A 16,156-nucleotide genomic window follows, 5' to 3' on the forward strand; every position below is an offset into this window, starting at 1 on the left:
GTGCCAGTTTTCATTGCAATCAATTTCAGAACAGCTGAATCCACTCCTAAAAGTTAACAATTACAAATTTAATGTTCCAGAAATTGTAGTTTGTCATTGAATTGTACAATATTTACTGCCAAACAGCTGAAGTTTTGGGGTGGTTAAATACAAGGACAATGTTTTATTTTTCATATCAAAGCAATGTTGTGCCTTTCAATTTATAATCAGCCTTATTTTAGACTATCTGTATTAAGATGAAAATTCTTCCATTTTTCCATATAGGAGCACACACTGGGCTGGATTTTACCAAGTCCACAACGTTGGGCTTTGTTTGTCGGGGGGGAGGGGGTGGTGGAGACGGAGGCGGATGATAGTTGCAGCAGAGGCCCACCACAGAACTCGACGCCAGGAGGGTCCGGCCCAATTCTCCCAGTGGCGGTGAGGCTCCGTGGCGGCCCCCCTCCCCTGCCGCTGGGCGACGGGACCTACATCTACATATGTAAATCAATAAAATGAATATAGTAACATACACTTGCCTTCAATCTTCCAGACCTGCCGCGATCCTCAGTGCGGCGGCCGGCACTCCTGCGCCTTCAATTCCCCATTTGGGGAAAGCCGGCGTGACACTGGTGGGGAGGAGTTAAGATTTTCGGTGTGGGGGGTGGGGTGGGAACCGGGTCAAATAAATGAAATGAGTGTAGGGGATGGTGGAAAAGGGTGAACTTTAAACTTTGTGCAGTCTGTGAGGGGAACGTCAGATTTAAAAGGTAAGTGTTTTGGGGAGGAAAGGGGAAATAGTTAATGTAATTGTTATTGGAGGGGTGTGGGAAAGGGGCATTAGAAATTTATTTGATAAATTTTGGGGGGGGGGAGGTGTATCTTTAAAAATTTAAACATGTCGGCAGGGCTGGTTGCCTTTTTAACAATGGCACCTGTACACAGGCAGCTGGCACCAGTGTCGGGGCGGACAGCCTGTCCCTCCATGTGATTGGGGAGGGGGGGATGAGCTGTCCCAGCTATTTAAATAAGCGACCGCGTGGGGAGATTGCGGCGGCTCTTTGGTGCGGGCCGCCATTTTTGAGCTCACTGCTGAGATTGGCGGCAGGCTCTTAAAATCCAGTCCACTGATGCTCAATTTCTGTTGCACTTCTTGAATGTGGTCTGGATACATGCAGAAATGCAGGCCTGAATTTCCACACGATTCTTTGATCTCCTCCTGTAACTTCAGTGGGAGATCAGCAGAACCCTGGGAGACATGGAGTAAGCAGCAAAAAGTAGCCATTTGCAACTTTTCTCGAGAGGCTTCCACCAATCTCCCACAAGAGAAACTCTGCAGAAACTCGATTTGGAAATGTACTCAACAGTGAGGGCCCTAAGTATCCCTGGACACTTTCTAAACACATCAGCCTTTTGCACACTGTAATTGTATTTTGGGATCTTTTGACCATTTTTCCACAGAAAGGATTAAGAAAACATAATTACTTAAAATGCTGTATTTTAAAGCACAGGGTATTCATGCAAGCTTTTTTGAAAAAGAGGTGTTAAGAGGCTATAGGTAGTTAAGATGCCAATAAATTAGCTTTAATGTTCTTTCTTCACAGCTTGTAAGTAATAAACCATCAGTTAGCTTTTCTTGGTAACCAATAAATGGCTCATGCCTGTTGTGCTAGGGTTGGTGGATAGTTCAGGTAGGCCTTCCCTTTCCAGCTGTGAACGACAAGACATAAAATTCAAAGACAGGCACGTAGAGAATCTTCCTGAAATGTGAAGGCAGTCAGGTTTATTAAAGAGAAAGCTGTGAGGACTTTCATTGAGGGGGATCATTTTGCTGGAGGATAGTTAGAAGCCTTACTAGACATTCAGCATTTGTAGCAGCTCAATGCATGAATATTGTTATGTTAGTAAGTAATGTAATGCGTCGTCTCAATTCATTCCATCTTCGCTGCCTCCGGAGAATACTTGGCATCTGGTGGCAGGACCATATCTCCAACACAGAAGTCCTCGAGGCGGCCAACATCTCCAGCTTATACACACTACTGAGTCAGCGGCGCTTGAGATGGCTTGGCCATGTGAGCCGCATGGAAGATGGCAGGATCCCCAAAGACACATTGTACAGCGAGCTCGACACTGGTATCAGACCCACCGGCCGTCCGTGTCTCCGCTTTAAAGACGTCTGCAAACGCGACATGAAATCCTGTGACATTGATCACAAGTCATGGGAGTCAGTTGCCAGCGTTCGCCACAGCTGGCGGACAGCCATAAAGGTGGGGCTAAAGTGTGGAGAGTCAAAGAGACTTAGCAGTTGGCAGGAAAAAAGACAGAGGCGCAAGGGGAGAGCCAACTGTGCAATAGCCCCGACAATCAAATTTTTCTGCAGCACCTGTGGAAGAGCCTGTCACTCTAGAATTGGCCTTTATAGCCACTCCAGGCGCTTACCCATTGTCTCTCGAGATAAGGAGGCCAAAGAAGTAATGTAAAGACAAGATTAATTCAATCCATATAATCATAATGGTTGTTTGAAGTGTTCATTTCACGATGAGATAGAGCAGCTTAATTCTTCATTTCTAGCCTAGTCTCAACAACAATTTGCTTGATCCATCTTTAAAGGAACTGCAGAAATACCAGTGCAAGAGATGTGAATATCTAGTCCAAGTCACAAGGGGATATTATTGTTACGCACCCGTGTTACACTGTTATGCAAGTAGATGCCATGATGTGTGAGTTAATGCCTAACCTCCAAACCCAAGATCCTCCTAATTTGTCACACATATAGACATTATTTATTAAATAAATTCAAATGAATGTATTGTTGGTCAGCTGGGCATTTGCTCCATTTTGATTTGTGTCAGAAGTCTACATCAGGATAGATAACTTTTTCTCTATACTATTGAAGTTGTTTACCTCTTCTGGGTAACAGCTGCTCCTCCTGAGCTCCCACAAAAGGAAAATTTAAAAAAAAACTTAGCTTGAATGGCTCTACTGCTTCTGATCTTTTCTGACAGTTTCCCTGGCTCGAGACACAGTGATTTCTCCACTCAAGTCATAATTGGATACTGAATATTACTTTAACTCTGTCATTGGGCCACAATTTGTATATTTCAAGAAGGATCCCACCAGTTTCAGCTGGGTGCCTTTGCTGCTTGCTCAGAAGAGCAGGAAAAAATGGAAGATGATGGGATATAGTTGTAATCTGAAATTTACTTCCTGAGAGTACGTGGAGACAAATTCAATTGAGGCTTTCAAAAGGGAATTGGATAAGCACCTGAAGGGAAAACATTTGCAGGGCTATGGGGAAAGGGTGAAGGAGTGGGACTAGCTAAATTGCTCTTGCAGAGAGCTGGAATGGGCCCAATGGGCTGAATGGCCTCCTGTGCTGCAACCGTTCAATGATTCTATGATATAGGTGGGTCAGCACCACTCCTGGCTCCACTCCCAGCCTGGCTTACCAGCAATTCTTCTGTCCCTACTCCCTGGCTCCACTCCCAGCCTGGTTCCCCAGCACCTCCTTGGCTCCACTCCCAGCCTGGCTTACCAGCAATTCTTCTGACCCTACTCCCTGGCTCCACTCCCAGCCTGACTCCCCAGCACCTCCCCTGGCCCTGCTCCCCAGCTCCACTCCTGATGCATAAATCTGATTCTGTATTTGGTTGTTGCAGCTAGTCATTCTTTTCCAAAGAATTTCAAATGAAGGGTCGGTTTTAACTCTGGGTGGAATATGGAGATTGAAGTGAGCATCAAATTGCCCAGTTCCGCCCACCCAACCCCCTCCCCCCCCCGCCCCCCCGCCCTCCCAGGAGAGTGAGGCCATATTTGCATGCCCCAACACAGACTCCTGCCCGAAGTCAGTGGGAATGACTTCACTATTGGTGGCTTGGAGCCAAAATTGGTGGGGTGGGGGTGTTGGGCTGCTACTGGGAAGCACAGAAATGGTCCCTGCAAAGTAAGTAGTGATTGGGAAGGGTTGGCAAATTCCCAATCAGATAAGGAAAGAAGCCAGGGACAGATGAGGTTCAAGGTGTCAGGAGCAGGCTCTCCTACTCCTCTTCTCCTCTTGACTCAGGGAATCTTAAGGCCTTGCTTGGGCCTGGAACCTTGCCATCATTGGCAAAGGCTTATTTTGGCCCATGATTACATTAACACTGCCATTTAAATTAGGCCCCCTGCTCCTCTGGTGTGGGTGGCCTTCCTGTGCGTGAAGTCAGCTATGTAAAAATGGTGGGGGGCATGAATGGTCATGAAAGCGGCACAAACCTCCATCCCTGTGGGGGTTTAAATCGGCTTTTTAATGTTTCCCTATCATCTGATCTCCAGCCGGCATCACCCCACCATGCTGCAGCTGATAGCAGCTGTGTGGAGTATCACAGCGCTGTACTACAGTTCTCCAATGTACTGCAGCAGCTTGCCACCAACTCTGATTTCTGATTTAACTTCTTGCTGTTGTTGGTTTGTAATGGAATCTTAGCAATGTCATTATCCAGTCATCATTGTAAATCCTCTCCATTTTGTTTTGTTTATCTTGGTATACATGACATCTTTTTTTCTATTTATTTCCATGAATGCATTATTACTTTGGTATGGATTGTTTATTATTTCTGACCTTGTGATTATTCAGATCTCAGGTGTAGATCACTTAAATAGTGAGGTCAGAATTTTATCTGGAACTGATATACTTTATTTTGATAAGATCAATGAGCCTCTGTCCTGTGTATCATGTTCTACTGTGCGACCCATGAATAATTATATTGCGATCACTGCTGGTATAAGTGCATTGCCTTGGTAAGGAGGTGGGGAGGGAGGGAAAGGCAGAAGAAATTTAGCTTTGTGGGCAGTCTAAAACTGAACTGGTTCCCATTGTAATTTATTATTAAATGTTATCTCATTTTTAGATAACTTGTGCATTCTCACAATCTAGGGGCCTTTGGATTATTTTATCTCTTTTATGGTCACCTGCTGGCCCAGATGCATCCTCTTTCCATAGCTGTTGCTAAGAAATCTAAATATTAAAAATGTCTTCCTATTCCCTGGACCAGAAAATAGATGCAGCAAAGACGATGGCTAATCTCAGCTGGCAATAACTCTCAGTGCACTAACTAGAAAATACCCTTTACATTTCTTAATCAGCATTATTAGTAATTCTGGATCAGTCACGCCCTCCTAAAAGGCAATCCATCCAATGTCATCAATGCTTCCAGAAGGAAGTATTCACATCTGTGAAAAAGAATGCCTCAGATGAAATGGTTACAGGCACTTATAGAATATCATACTTGAAAATGGAACAATAGGTTTCTATAAAATATCACAGTATTAACGGCACAGAAACAGCCCATTCAGGCCAAACGAGCCTCCTCCCACCCTTCTTCGTCTAACCCCATTAACTTATCCTTCTATCCCTTTCTTCCTCTTGTGTTTGTCTAGCTTCCCCTTAAATGCATCCATGCTGGTCGTGTCAACTATTCCTTGTGGTAGCAAGTTCCACTCTCTGGGTAAAGAAGTTTCTCCTGAATTTCCTATTGGATTTATTAGTGATTATCTTATATGTACAGTCCTTAGTTCTGGTCTCCCCCACAAGTGGAAATATCTTCTCTACAGCTACTCTATCAAACCCTTTCATAATCTTAAGGACCTCTATCAAGTCATTCCTCTGTGTCCTCTTTTCCAGAGGAAAGAGTCCTAGCATTTTCAGTCTTTCCTGATAGGTATAACCTCTCCGTTCTGATATCATCCTGGTAAATCATCTTAATCTTCTTCAGTACCTCGATATCTTTCTTATAATGTAGAGACTAGAACTGTTCACAGTACTCCAATGTGGTCTAATCAATGTTCTATGCAAGTTTAACATAACTTATCTGCTTTTAAATTCTAATCCTCTAGAAATGATCTTCAGTGCTTTGTTTGCTTTTTTAATGGCCTTACTAAGTTGTGTCAGTACTTAGAGTGATCTCTGTAGTCATGAGTCTACTATGCAGTATTGAAGGATTTTTGGAAATTCAAACATATTCCATCTACTGCATTACCCTTATTTACGTTTCTGTTACTTCTTCAAATAATTCACTAAGGCCGGTTAAGCATGACCTTCCATTTTGGAATCCATGCAGACTGCTCTTTGTTATATTTTTAGTTTCTCTATTTTTTCTTCGACTAAGAATTCCATTATTTTTCCTACCACTGACGTTAAGCTAATTGTTCCCCTAGCATTGTTCTATCTCTTTTTTAAATGTAAAAATCACATTATCTGCCCACCAGTTCTCTGGCATCATTCCTATATATATCCCATAATGTATGTGTGTGTGTGTATTAGTGTCTCTGCAATGTCTTCCCTAACTCATTTTAATATATGCGAATGCAATCCGTCTGGACCAGGTGTTCTTATGCTCTCTAAGTTGATTAGTTTATCAATTATCTCCCCCTCTCTATCTTAAATGTTTTTATCTTCTTTGATCTCTTCTAATGTTATGCCCACCATGTTAGCCTCCCTGGTAAATTGTGAGGCAAAGGGATTATTTAATAGTTCTGCTCTTCCGCTATAATTACCTATGAGTTTATCATGCGTATCCCTTACTAGCCTATCCCTAACCACTTTTTTCTTGTTATTAATGTTTCTGTAGAATATTGTACTATTTCTTTTTATATTCCTTGGTAATTTAATTTAGTTTCAATTTTACCCTTATTTCTTTATTCATCCATGGTGCATCATTACTGGATCATTTGATATAGTTTTTTAGTGGAACATATTTCTTCTGGATCTACTGCTCACTTATAAATGTATCCAATTGCTTTTTTATTGTCAGTAAATTTTTCCAGTTTACTTCCCCTTCCATTCTCATCCCCTTAAAATCAGCTTTTTTCCAGTCTGTTACTTTGGTCTTTGTCCGCTTGTGTCCTTAATTTTAATCTTAAACCTTTTTTTGTGATCACTATTGCCTAGCTGATCACCTACACTTACTTCTCTGATTTGTTCTGGTTCATTTCCCATTACTAGATCCCAGCAGTGTTCCCCCGTTTTTGGGCTTTTTACATACTCAGTAAGAAAGGATGCATGGTTTTTAAAAAAAACTCCATTCTCTTTATCCCTTTCACTTCCATAGAGCCATAGAACGGTTACAGCACAGAAGGAGGCCATTCAGCCCATCATGTCTGCGCTGGCTGAAAAAACTAGCTGCCCAATCTAATCCCACCCTCCAGCACCTGGTCCGTAACCTTGTAGGTTATAGCACTTCAAGTGCTCCAGGTACCTTTTTAAATGAGTTGAGGGTTTCTGCCTCCACCACCATTCCTGGCAGTGAATTCTAGACACTTGGCACCCTCTGGGGTGTCATGCAGGCCCCCATCTGCCAAGAATGAGGCACATTAATTTCATCACATGGACATTAAATTTAAAATTGTTGTTTGGAAGAAAAGAGGGCCTATCATAAGGAATTGTCAGGCCCCTATCTAGAAAGACATTTTTGCATACTAGCAGACAGTGTTGGAACAAAGGAACCAGCCCCTGCTCCCAGTACAAAGAAGATGTGGTCAGACCAGTTTAGTCACATGACTAACTGGCTGTTGCAGAGTTTTGAACTGAGAGTTTTAAATTGACCACAGAGAATTTGAACACAGAAAGCTCCTGGATTGAGAACATCTCTCTCCTGTCTACTCTCATCTCTTTCTCACAGCTTTGGAATCCATTGAAGACACAGGAACCCAAGAGAGAAAAGTCTCCTGCAGTGAACAAGGTTTAAGAAGAATATTGGGCCCCAAGGAAAAGCAAGAATTACCTACAACCAAGAACTACCTACAAAAGGACTCTACAGTGAGCTCGAAGCACAGTAACAGGAAACTCTTCAGATATTGCCTCCAACTTGTCCAATTTATCTTTTTTTCTCTTTTCTGTCTCTATTTGCATGAGTGTATCGCACTTGCATGCTAGCGTGAGGCGTGGTGTGTATCCGTAGGCGTTAACCGAATTAGAGTTTAAGTTTAAGTAAGTTTTAATAAATTTCACTTTTCTTCTTAAAACCAAAGAAAGCCTGTTTGTGCTCATTTCTTTGCCTTATAATTGGAAAGTGGTCAACAAGGATTCACCGAGGGGGAGCTCAAAACATTATGTTTAAAAATAAAACCCTGTTACAGTAAGACCAGGTGAAGGCTAAAAGGGAACCCTAGACCTCTTTCTCATCTCGTCGTAACAGGGTGAAAAAGTTTTTCCTCATGTCCCTTCTAATCCTTCTACCAGTCACCTTAAATCTGTGCCCCTGGTAATTGACCTCTCTGCTAGGGGAAACAGATCCTTCCTGTCTACTCTATCTCAGCCCCTCATAATTTTGTACACCTCAATTAAGTCACTGCTCAGCCTCCTCTGTTCTAAGGAAAACAACCCTAGCCTATCCAATCTTCCCTCATAGCTGCTACTTTCAAGTCCTGGCTTCTTGCCAGTTTATTAGCAAGTAGTTAGACTCTCCCATGATTATAGTTACATCACCGTTATTCATTTCACAAATTTTCTTCCATATTTCTTTCTTCAATGCATTTCCACTATTAGGTGAGCTGTATTAGCGTAATTGATCCCTTATCTTTTAATTTAATCCATATGGATTCTGTTTCTATACTTACGTTAGTTATATTCCTTTTTGCTATTGCCATTATGTTATCTTTAAGTAGTACAGCTACCCCAACCCCTTCTTCCTTTCCTGATCTTTCTGAAAGTTATAACCTATAATATTTAGTTGCCAGCCCTGTTCTTTCTATAACCATGTTTCAATTATTCCTACTACATCTGGTTCTTTGCTATGGATTATTGCCTTCTGTTCCTTTGTTTTATTTTGGATGATGTGTACATTGCTGCATAGGCAGTTTAATTCATCTTTAATAGTTGTTTCCTTTACTTTATTGTTCATACTTCTGTTTTATTACTGTATTTGTTCCCTAAATGTTGGCTTGACTTTTACTCTCATCTCCATTTTTTTTCATCTTCAGACTTGCACTATTTTCACCATATCCCTCCCCCTTCTTAGTTTAAAGTCCAATCGATGTATGCATATTCTATGTCCTTTACTTATTTCACACATTTGCTTACATATTTCTTCTTCCACCTCTTTTCCACTATTAGATGGTCTGATATAACAAACCTAAAGCAAGTTCAACTCAGAAAATAGACTACATCAGTTATGTTGAATATTCAATAATATTTTGGAACAATGTTGTTGCCTTCCCTTCAATCTGTGCACTCACTAAATGTTGCTTCACCAGCGGGAGCAGAATTGCTTGATTTACCATAGTTTAGATGAATCTAAAAGTCACTATTACTTGAAGAATTTTATGTCAGTTTTTAAAAGTATTTTATTACTGATTTTTAATACTGCAATTTTGACCGAGACATATAAATAAGTTCTAAATAAGTCAGTGCTACTCAACAAATCAACGCCATGGGGGAAATTCTCTCTGGTTGCTATATGTTATCAACATTGTAAATGGAGGGAAGAATTACTATTATTTTTTTAGAAATATCTAGCAACAGTCATCACAGGAAAGATTCCCACTGGTATTAAAATTCTTTGGGGATTCTGCTAGTTTCTCACAGTATCTCTGACAGCAGACTGGAGGAAGGCCTACAGAAATGGCTGAAAAGGCTTATTTATACCATTTCCTGGGGTTCTGCTGGAGTAATGGCAGGAGAAAGGTAGAAAGACTGGAATTACATGGACATAACATTGGTGACTCATCAGAGTAACTTCTGGTGATAGTGTAAAACATGTGATATTGGATCGCCCACTCGTTGTACATGCTGCCTGATTTCCATTTCCATTGACTTCAGGTTTTTAACAGATCTCTGAGCGAATATCGCACATTTCACACTATTGTTTAAAGTCAAAATGTCCCTTGTAGGGACCAGAAGACATTTCCCCACAATGTTTTTTTTAAGTGTATGCAATGCAGAGCATGTGGGCAATATAGTTGATACTGATTGTCAGTCAAACAAAGCCAATGCTCCTTTGCTCAAAGTACTACTGTTTCACAGTATACTTAAAGAACAACTTCCTTTTATATTGCTCTTTCAAAATCAAAAAATATCCCAAGTTGTTTCACAGAGACGTGGTCAAAAAACTTGAAGTCAAGACAAATAGGAAGATATTAGGAGGGGCTTGGTCAAACAGATGATAATTAAGGAGGGTCTTGCAGGAAATCACCTTTCGGGATCTATGGTCCCCGATATTTACAGGGAGGGTGCAGGGGAGTGATGTAGCCAAGGGTGAAATCTGGAAACCTGGGAGATGTGGAAATCCCAATTAGTTTTTTTTAATTCATTCATGGGATGCGGGCATTGCCCATCCGTTATTGCCCTTGAACTGAGTGGCTTGCTAGGCCACTTCAGAGGGCAGTTAAGAGTCAACCACGTTGCTGTGGGTCTGGAGTCACATGTAGGTGAAACCCGGATAAGGGCGGCAGATTTCCTTCCCTAAAAGATATTAGTGAACCAGATGGGTTTCTATGACAATCAATGATAGTTTCATGGCACAATTACCGAGACTAGCTTTCAATTCCAGATATTTTTATATTATTGAATTGAATTTAAATTCCACCCAACTGCTGTGGTGGGATTTGAACCCATGTTCCCAGGGCATTAGCCTGGGCCTCTGGATTACTAGTCCCGTGGCATTACCACTGCACCACCATCTCCCCAATGTTTAAAGGCAGGACCTTCTTGTCATTTTTTTAAAATTCCATTTTCTGCCTAGCAGCCAGTCAGATTGATAGGGTGGCTAGTTGTTGTATGGGACAGCCAGTGACAGAGGACCACAGTCAGGAACCAATGGGATTGAAGGTTTCAATTGATCCAGCAATTGATCAATTTAAGAACATACGTTCCCCCTTTGAGGGGAGTGAGTTCCAGATTTCCACTACCCTTGTGTAAAGGAGTGTTTCCTGATTTCACTCCTAAATGGCCTGGCTCTAATTTTATCATTGTGCCCCTTTGTTTTGGATTTCCCTGCCAGATGAAATTGTTTCTCTGTTCCTGCTCATGAGTCACTGAATATATTCAAGGCCGAGATAGAAGATTTTTTTGAACTATAGGGGAGTTAACGGTTCAGGCTAATATCAGAGCAACTGTGAGTTTATTGAATAATGAAACAGGCTTGAAGGACCGTATGACCTACTCCTATTCCTATTTCTTCCTTTAATCATTATAAACATCTCAATTAGATCACTGCTTAATCTTCTAAACTCAAGGGAATATAAGATAAGTTATGTAACCTGCCCTCATAATTAAATCCTTTAAATTCTGGTATCATTCTGCTGAATCTGCACTATACTCCTTCCAAGGCCAGACTACCTTTCCTGAGGTTTTTGTTCAAAACTTAGCACAGTGCTCCAGATGGGGTCCAACCAATTCTCTGTACAACTGAGGCATGACTTCCTTACTTTTAAACTGTAACCCTCTTGAGATAAAATCCAACATTCGATTAGCCTTTTTGATTATTTTTGAATCTGTGCACTAGCTTTGAATTATTTATGTACATGAACATCTAGATTCCTCAATGCCTTCACAATGTCTCGTCTCCTGCCGTTAATGTTTACAGGTTACAGGAAGGGTGTAAAGGAGGTCAAAAACAGCCAAAAATCCCAGCAAGTCGTGGTGCTCTGGGACCCTGCTGAACTTAATGGCAGGACCTCATTATCTTTTTTTCTCGTTCTGTTTCCCACATGTCCACTGGACAAATTGACAGCTGGGCCAGGAGGGAAAATCAATAACAGGAGGCCACTGCTGGAGACGAACCCCAGCAACTGGGGGCTGGAGAAGGTTGACAATTAGTGTATGAGGAAGATAGGTCTGCGATTGGACTGGAGGAGGACAACAGTTTCCTTGTGAGCCCTGGGAGGAGCACTTCTGTTTTTCCTGGCTCATAAGGAATGCTGGACAAGGTATTTACCTGATGGTGCTGACAGCTCCCTCATCCCTTTCACTGCCGGGTTTCCTTACTCCGGGAAACCAGCACAGCAGGAGTGAATTTTAAATTGGCTCCCAATTGCACTGTGGAAACCTGGTGAAACATGTGGATAAATGTGACGTTATCCACTTTGGTGGCAAAAACAGAAAGGCAGATTATTATCTGAACGGCGATAGATTGGGAAAGGGGGAGGTGCAGCGAGACCTGGGTGTCCTTGTGCACCAGTTGCTGAAAGTAAGCATGCAGGTGCAGCAGGCTGTTAAGAAGGCAAATGGTATGTTGGCCTTCATAGCGAGAGGATTCGAGTACAGGAGCAGGGATGTCTTGCTGCAATTATACAGGCCTTGGTGAGACCACACCTTGAGTATTGTGTGCAGTTTTGGTCTCCTTATCTGAGGAAGGATGTTCTTGCTATAGAAGGAGTGCAGCGAAGGTTCACCAGACTGATTCCTGGGATGGTAGGACTAAAGTATGAAGAGAGATTGAGTTGATTAGGCTTGTATTCGCTAGATTTTAGAAGAATGAGAGGGGACCTCATAGAAACCTACAAAATTCTAACAGGGCTGGACAGACCAGATGAGGAAGGATGTTCCCAATGGCGGGGGAGTCCAGGACCAGGGGTCACAGTCTAAGGATAAGGGGTAAGCCATTTCGGACTGAGATGGGGAAAGATTTCATCACCCAGAGAGTGGTGAACCTGTGGAATTCTCTACCACGGAAAGCAGTTGAGGTCAAATCATTAAATATATTCAAGAAAGAGTTAGATATAGTTCTTAGAGCCAAAGGGATCAAGGGATACGGGGAGAAAGCGGGAACAGGGTATTGAGTTTGGATGATCAACCATGATCGTATTGAATGGTAGAGCAGGCTCGAAGGGCGGAATGGCCTACTCCTCCTATTTTTCTATGTTTCTATGTTTCTACCATCAAAAGGCAACGGGCACATGTGCAGTGCGCTGGGAATGCATACTCTTTATTTTAGTCTTTAACACCCTGTTCGACCCTCTCTGATAGATTTCAATAACTTCCCCACAACTGATTTTGAACTGATGCGCCTACAAATTTGGGTGTGCAGCACCTCTTTTCAGGCATTAAATGACTTTGGAAGCCTCCGTGCAGGACATGCATTCTCATTGTGAGCCATCCTCCACATTGGTAAAGTCCAAAATATTGGCGTACAGTACCATTGCCTGAAACGGCTGTTAGGCCCTTTGCATATGCAAATAATGGCCCGACCGCCTGTTTGAGCCCCCAATTAATGGATCAGTTTGTCATGAGGCAGCAGGTGCCAGGAAAACCCGGCCACAACCAACAAGGTATGTTTCCAAAACATACTTACCTGCAGGAGTGCACCTCCTGGACCCCCCATTAACAGAAAATCAGACACCACCACTCCAGCTACCGATTTCCCCATTGTCAACAATCACTGGGTGGCACAGTGGCGCAGTGGCTAGCACCGCAGCCTCACAGCTCCAGTGACCTGGGTTGACGGGTGACGGGTGCTCCGGTTTCCTCCTACACGCCAAAGACTTGTGGGTTGATAGATAAATTGGCCATTGTAAAAAAAAATTGCCCCCAGTGTAGGTAGGTGGTGGGAGAATTGAGGGAAGGTGGGGATGTGAGAGGGGAAAATGGGATTAATGTAGGATTAGTATAAAATGGGTTGTTGATGGTCAGTGTGGACTCGTTGGACCGAAGGGCCTGTTTCAGTGCTGTATCTCTCTATGACATCCTCCCTCCTCCCTCCTCCCTGACCCCACTACTGCCCAACCTGGCCTCCCCTTTCCTCACATTCCTGAGGGCTGTTGCTAGCATTGCAGCATCTGATCTTCAAACACACTGTGCTGAGCAAGCTGCCTCTTATTCTATACACCTGCCTGCTTTGTGGAAATGAGGCCCAATATCAGGGGTTTCGTGAGCCTTGCCATTCAGACGCAGGGATTATACCCTGCACTCCTCCCACATGGAAAAAATGGGCTCTCCTGAATTTGTCAGCTATGGTTTTGTCTTCCCTGGCTTCTTAAATAATGGAGTATGCATGAAAGTATCAAGGTTGAAAATTAGGTTGATTTGAGATTAACTACTAGATTAAACTTTCATACTTGGACTTGAACTGGGATTCTAGACTTCTAAATGACCCTTAAGATAAAACTGTTTTCCTTGTAGAACAGTTAATGGTTAACAACAATAATTGGCAAACCTTGCTGTGGGATTGCTATAGTTCTAGTAAATTACATCGTGAGGAGATGGTAGCTCAAGCGATACATGAAGTATGAACTGAACTTTAGTCTGTATCACTTATTTATCATCAGCTAATTTTTCAATATACTGTTTGATGCAGAGGAAAGATGGTCAGATGCAAAGGTCGATCCGTGAAGTGAATACGACAAATCGAGCATGTGTGCTGTGGGATTTAGAGGAAGACACGGAATATGTGATTCAAGTTCAATCCATTAGTCTGAATGGGGAAAGCCAGGCTAGCAAACGTGTCCAATTCAGAACCCTAAAGGAAACTGACTGGGTGCCTTCAAATAGCTCAAACAAAGGTGAGATCCATTAATTGATTATTTACTCTGGCTTTGTGTCATGTCGTGTAATAGTCTCTGCCATGATCTACATGACTAAGTTGTCATTCACACCATCATTGCAAATATCTGCATGTGCATTTTTGTGGTTGTAAGCCAGATTATCTGATCGTGGAAAGTTTAGAAAAGTTTTCGAGCACAAGCCCTCAAGTCGAGGGTTACATCATTCAATTGTTTTAATGTTTGTTGATTTGTTCTAAGGCAGTTTAATATAATTTTATCCCTGTTCTCAATTGGCTATTTTTGGGTTGACACGTAATTATTTTGTAGATTCTTGTGAAAGCAGCCCTCTTCTTTACCTTCCCGAGCTACAGGGCATGGGCAGACACACAATAATCTTCTCAATTACCCTTTGTCTCAACTGTTACTATCACACAAAAACATTTAAATGATTAAAAAAATGTGGTGGAAAATAAACATTAGTTTGTTCAATGCACCTCAAACATTTGTGCTAATCTTTACCGCTAAAAGCAATAGTAAATTAAAGTGCAAAAAGATAGAAACCAGTTTGGGAATGATTTATCAGAGTTAGAGCATAGTCGTGCTTTAATGTGTAGACTAGGTAAGAGCTGTACACCTGAATCTTGTAAGTACATGGTTAATGACAGGGACCTTGGGTATGAGACTCGATAAATCAAAAGTCTCAGTTTTGAATTACAGGGCTGCAGCTGTCAATCGATTCTGTTATTCTCAGTTATAATCTTTGCTATAGACCCTTTAGCCTGGTAAATTTAATATGGTGCTTCAGATGATTTAATAAAGGGCCCCCGTTTCAATTCCTCCGAATTACTCTGAATACCACTGATTGTAACTGGGAGTGTTTTTTTTTAAATCAGATGGTTTTCTGAAATGATCAGTATGATTCTGGAAATGCCAGTGATTCTTTGAGTCTATATATATCTTATTAATGGAGGCAACGTTTTGTAGTACTTATTTCCAAATGGACGTTTCTTATATATACAAATTAAATTAATTCCCCTGACCTGTTTGATAAACATCCAGATCTGAGTTTGTTGCTTAGTCTAGTTTCAGTGATTTTGAGTAAGAGTTTAACCATAATGATACCCCTGCATTGGAATAACTTAGCTGGTTTCTTAAATTTAATTGATCATCTGCACCACCTCCACGATGAGAGGAATTAAGAGGTTGAGTCTTCCCCTGCAGCTAGCATATCTGTAAGCAGTTGATTTACATTTTCCTGTCCATTTTGCCTCAGAACCCCTCAATTACATTTCTAAGGTCTAAGAGGGCAAGCTGGCAAATGTTGGCCTTTGTCACACTTCAGTACGTCATTCTCACTTTTGTTTAGGCAGAGCACTTGTTTAGTTTCTCCCGCTGAGGTGAGGTCCTTCATTTATCACCAGATGCTCAACCTTGCAGTGATGAAACTCAACCCAACTGTGACCGGAGCAAGGGCATTTGTAAATTCAAGAGAAGCTACAGGAACTAATGGAAAATATCACTGCTCTGTATATAGCAGTTTCATTTGGTTTCTGTGTCCAATTTCGTTTACAGCATCGATCTTGTAATAAAAAAATCTTTCAGAAAATGCCATTTTAAAAAAATGTAAGTAAATAACAATAGACATTCTCCACAGGAATCAGTCAGTGAACACACTACCCTGTGTGTTCCTGCGTTATCCACACCAGTTGCTGAATTACCT

At 41.9% G+C, this 16,156-nt stretch overlaps 1 protein-coding gene across 1 annotated transcript in view; it reads left to right on the plus strand.

Annotated features, from left to right (window-relative positions):
* LOC137358404 (fibronectin type III domain-containing protein 5-like) overlaps positions 1-16,156 on the plus strand; it is a 265,469-nt gene that overhangs the window by 112,384 nt on the left and 136,929 nt on the right. Inside the window, exon 3 of the mRNA XM_068024350.1 lies at positions 14,250-14,454. Within this exon, the coding sequence (XP_067880451.1) occupies positions 14,250-14,454 (205 nt within the window). The remainder of the gene's footprint in view (positions 1-14,249; positions 14,455-16,156) is intronic.

The sequence above is a fragment of the Heterodontus francisci genome, chromosome 3, assembly GCF_036365525.1.
Source record: "Heterodontus francisci isolate sHetFra1 chromosome 3, sHetFra1.hap1, whole genome shotgun sequence".
In the NCBI taxonomy this organism is placed as follows: domain Eukaryota; kingdom Metazoa; phylum Chordata; class Chondrichthyes; order Heterodontiformes; family Heterodontidae; genus Heterodontus; species Heterodontus francisci.